Below are 4,765 nucleotides of genomic sequence, written 5' to 3' on the forward strand. Positions count from 1 at the left end.
ACTTGAAAATGGTCTCAAAACAATATTTTTGTTTATCGCAACAACTTCTGGACAATTTATCATCCAGCAATATTTATTGTGACAGACCTACTAATATGTTTTTTGTAATGATTTATCATGCAAACAAACTTTTTCAAGTGTGATTTTAATTTCGTTTCCATACCAAATGTGTGCCAAACTTTGTCACTAATCCATTTAAGTCAAAAACACACAACTTTGTAGTAGCCGTTTCCATTTAATAAGAAACAAAATTAAAATCAAATGTAAAAATGTTTGTTAAATCCTTAAAAAAAACAATGCGCCATAATCCTCCTGTGACTTCCTATCGTCGTCTTCTTTGTGGTTTCTACCAGTAGTAATATCCGGTTGTTGACCATTTGACTCGCGTGATGCAAAAAAAGTGAAAAAAACCAATTTTGATCAGACTGAAAAAAAAAAAAAAAAAAAAAACACTATCAAAGCGCCAAAATATATGTTTTTTAAATTTGTTTTTCGAAGCTGGCGTGTTTCCATTAAGCAGATTTATTTTCAAAGTATTAAATTGCGCATTTTGTCAATTTAAACGCAGCTAGTAACTCTTTCAAGTTCATATAAATCTGCTGCACACATTTTAAAGATAAAGCTGCTTAATCATGTGAACAGATCTTCAAATTCATTGTCAACTCACAAGTTAACACTTCATTACCGCACAGATGATTAAGTTTGAACAATTTATCTGAGACGTTAGTGATGCCGAGGTGATAAATAAAATTTTCTGCTTCAATAAATGTTACCCATAATCATAAATTCATCAAAAACAAACTACCAAGAGAAATAAAATTATCTGAAACTATTAAGTAAAGGGATATGAAATAGTTTCTTTATGTGTATGAAATCGAAGCAGGAAGTTTAAAGTTTACACGTTTAAAATTATATTAATTGCTTTCATTTAAAAATTAATTATATTACTATTAATGCTGCTCCTACATGTAATATATGGCTGTTTTATTATTATCGCTAATGTATGGAAGGTGTAATAAGCTTCCATTGTGTTGTTTATCATCTGTGTTAGCTTCCCTGGTTGCTAGCCTGCACAAGGCTGTTTATTTTACCAACAGACATCTAGCCGCATGTTGCATATATTAGCTTCTAAAACAGTGTTATCCAAACAGAAAAACTAATTTGTGTATGGGAGTTTCATTAACTTTTCTAGAATATCATTAGAAAGACTTCTTAGATCAGAAAAGAACAAACTTTAAGAGGTTTTTGTGATGGTGAGCTTTTAAAAACATAGCACCCGCTCATTCCCAGTCAGTTTTATGCAATTCATTCAACTCCGCCACCAAAGTAACAAAATAACAATCCCAACAGTTTATATTTCACTTGAAACATCCAACTGGTCCAGTTCAGGGTTTGCTCACCGACTAGAAATGGCTTTAAACAGATAGAAGAGAACCGATCCTGAATGAAACCCATCGAAGGTGAATGGAACTCATAATCTCTCTGGACTTTATGAAACAGGGTTTCTGCACTATTCTACAAAAATGTTTTTAATTCGATACTTTTCGAAGCGCTGCCCATACGTGTGCTGGATTTACCACTTTGCTCTTAGCAATACATCACAACACAGGAAACAAATAAAAAATTAAAATAAAAAATAATAATCAGGCTACAACTATTATTATAGCTTTCTGGGAACTGAACATCTTTTTCTCCTAAACCCTCAAACCCTGACTGAAGGTGGAGTTAAGCTAATGCAATAAGACATGTAAGCCTGAAGGCCAGGGGTGTCCAACGTGAGGCCCACGGGCCATTTGTGGTCCTTGGACTTATTTTGTGCGGCCCCCAACTGCAGTTCAAATATGATTGAAATTTGACCCGTTTATGCAGACAGAGACTTTCAATTCGTAACCAAGGTGAAAAAATGTTTCCGACACAGGAAATTTAAAGTACAACACAAAGTATTTGTGGTTTTAGAACCAAGTTTTAACAAAAGGTAAAACCAAGAGACTTTTACTGAAAAGCCAACTTTGCTGCACCCAGAATTATCTTTTATTCTTTCTTAAACTCAGCTAAAAATAGCAAACGGTTTGAAACAAAGTAACCCAGTTTCTGTTCTTATTACTGAAAATTTATTAAATTGAGCCCAAAGAAACTGAAAACTGGACTTTGTTCTTTTAATACAAACATGCAAAATCTACGAAGGAGTATTAGGGTCTTATAAAATAAAAAAGTAGCAGATTTCTGGCAAAAACCTTAAAACATTTGAGGGTAATCTCAGAAATTTTCTAGAAAAAACAAGAAAAAAAATTAATAAAACTTTTAGATTAATATCAGGAACTTTCTACAAAATTTTTTAATTGAAATGTCAAAACTTTTCTTTTGAAAAATTTAAAGTTTTCTAGAAAATGTCTCAGATTAATGACAAGATTTCTGAGTTTTTGGCAAAAATGTGATCTTTTTTTCTATCTACAAAGGTCCTGATACTGCCAAGTTTTGGATCTATAATATGTGAAGGCTACTTTATTTGACTGATTTTAGGTTGGGTGTTTTTGGCCTTTTGAATCTATATTTTCGACCTACGTGACGATACGTTTGGACACCCCTGCTTTAAGTGCTGTTACCACCAAATAATGAAAAAAAAAAAAAAAAGTGTTAAGCGTTGGTTTGAGGAATGAGCTAACTAATCTCCTCCTCCTCCTCCTCCTCTCCCCTGAATTTCCCTTTCTCCCATTTCCTCCTGTATTTAGGTGGAGGAAGCTCCATGGCTGGCCATGCTCGGCATGCTGCCAACCATAGCGGCTGAGCCAGCCATACCTGAGGTTCCTCCCATACCTGGAGGACTGTGCTTGGTAGGTGAGGTCATGTCGGCTCCACGCCCCTGACCCGGGCCGAGGGTCTGCGGGGCGTGGTGGGCGTGCTGCAAGGCGTGGCGGTCCAGCAAGGTGCGGTGGGTGAATGCCCTGTGGCAAACATTGCACTGGAAGGTGCGCTCGGCACGGTGGGTGCGCATGTGCACGTTCAGGGAGCTTTTCTGCGTGAAGCGTTTGCCGCACATGGTGCACTGGAAGGCCCGGACGCCAGTATGCACCACCATGTGTTTGAGGAGGTAGTCCCGCAGGGAGAAGGAGCGCCAGCAGATGGAGCACTGATGAGGTTTCTGACCTAAAAGACAAAATAAAGGTTTACTCAGTTCAAAGGAATGCATGTGTAAATTAGCAGAGTTGGGTAGTAATTAGTTACTACGTCTGTCACAATAACAAATTCTGATGGACGATAAGTTGTCCCAGAAGTTATCGCAATAAATGATAACATTGATCTTTTGAGACCATTTTCATGTAATATAATGGTACAAACTTCCAGAAAACTGTAAAACAGCCGAAACACTGAGTTCCTGTGAATCCAGTGTTTCTCTAAACCCAGCTGTTTAGAGTTTCTTTTGTGCCAGAATAAATGAAACACTAATCAACATTTTTGATGGGTAAATGACAAAAAACATGTTTTAATTGTTGATTTTTGAGTTTTTATGATAAAGCACTTTGAAAAGCCTTGTTGATGAAATGTGCTGTACAAATACAATTTGATAACAATAATGCAAGAACACATTTAGAAACACTTTATTTGAATGTGTGTTCATAAGACTGACGTAACACCTGCTATGAACATGAAGGAATCTTCATGAATGTTTATGACTGCTGTCATGATGTGTAATTTTGTAAATAATGACACTTTTATTGCAAAGTTTCACTAAAAGCTGCATTAAAATTAAATTAAAAGTGTCAGCTTTGCATTATTCTGTAGATTTTTAATGCAAAGTTACAATATAACTGTCATTATTTACCAAATGATGTATCATGACAGTCAAACATTGATGACGACTCCTTCATGGTAATCACAGCTGTTCTGTCATGTTCATGTCAGTTTTATGCAAACCTCTTCAAATAAAGTGTTACCACAGATTCTGAGATCAACAAACCTCTGAAGAACATTTTACACTGGATGTGGAAGACATTTTAAATATCCTAAGTAAATGAATAAAATGACAGAAACAACAATTAAACTGAATTATAAATTCTGTAAACAAAACTGTCCTTCAAAAACAGGTCTAGTTGAGACCAGTGAACCAGACTGAAAACTTTTATCATCCAGTTTTGATAGAAATGGAGAAAAGAGAACAACAACAAATTGCACAAATGGAAATTATTGAGCAATAAATTGATTTAGTGTTTGCGTCTACATTACCTGAAATCAATCAAAGGGTTCTAGAATTAAGTCAGATCATTGTGTAATCAAAAGTTTTTTCAGTTTTCCACTTTGTGCATTTTAATTTGAAAAACTTTTGGGACAATTTATCATCCAGCAAAGTTTGGTTTTAGTACAGAACTCACCCGAGTGGATAAACATGTGCTTGCTGTAGTTCTTCCTGGATCGCAAAGATTTGCCACAGTGCGTGCAGTCGAACGAGGTCTCAGATCCCTGGGAGGAAGGAGAGGGCCCTGCCGAACAGGAGGACGCTGAAGAAGTGGGGACGGGGGTCATCGGCGCTGGGGGCGGAGCCTGTTGGGACGGCTCACTTCCCGCCATGTTGTCCATCCCTCCCATGGGTCCTCCCACGTAGAACGGGGGAGGCTGCGAGTGGCTCACTGGGTACTGGAAAAGAAGCTATGGAGGAATACGGACAGATCATCGTAAGACAGGGTTTATGGCTGAAAAACCTGCCACAATATAAGCATTTCATATCGATAATGATCATTTTATTGTTTTAAATATATGAAACACTGACAGT

General features: G+C 36.8%; 1 protein-coding gene across 1 annotated transcript; it reads right to left on the minus strand.

Moving 5' to 3' along the window:
- Positions 1-488: 488 nt before the first annotated feature.
- On the minus strand, positions 489-4,641 carry LOC106937464 (zinc finger and BTB domain-containing protein 45-like; the record flags this gene model as incomplete). The annotated part of the gene is made up of 2 exons (XM_015018993.1): positions 489-3,144; positions 4,368-4,641. Coding segments are annotated over 2 exons (693 nt in total), but the record flags the coding sequence as incomplete, so codon positions are not given.
- Between the last annotated feature and the right edge of the window lie 124 nt (positions 4,642-4,765).

Source organism: Poecilia latipinna, unplaced genomic scaffold (assembly GCF_001443285.1).
Source record: "Poecilia latipinna isolate Pla-1442-1.1 unplaced genomic scaffold, P_latipinna-1.0 Scaffold2355, whole genome shotgun sequence".
NCBI classification, from domain to species: domain Eukaryota; kingdom Metazoa; phylum Chordata; class Actinopteri; order Cyprinodontiformes; family Poeciliidae; genus Poecilia; species Poecilia latipinna.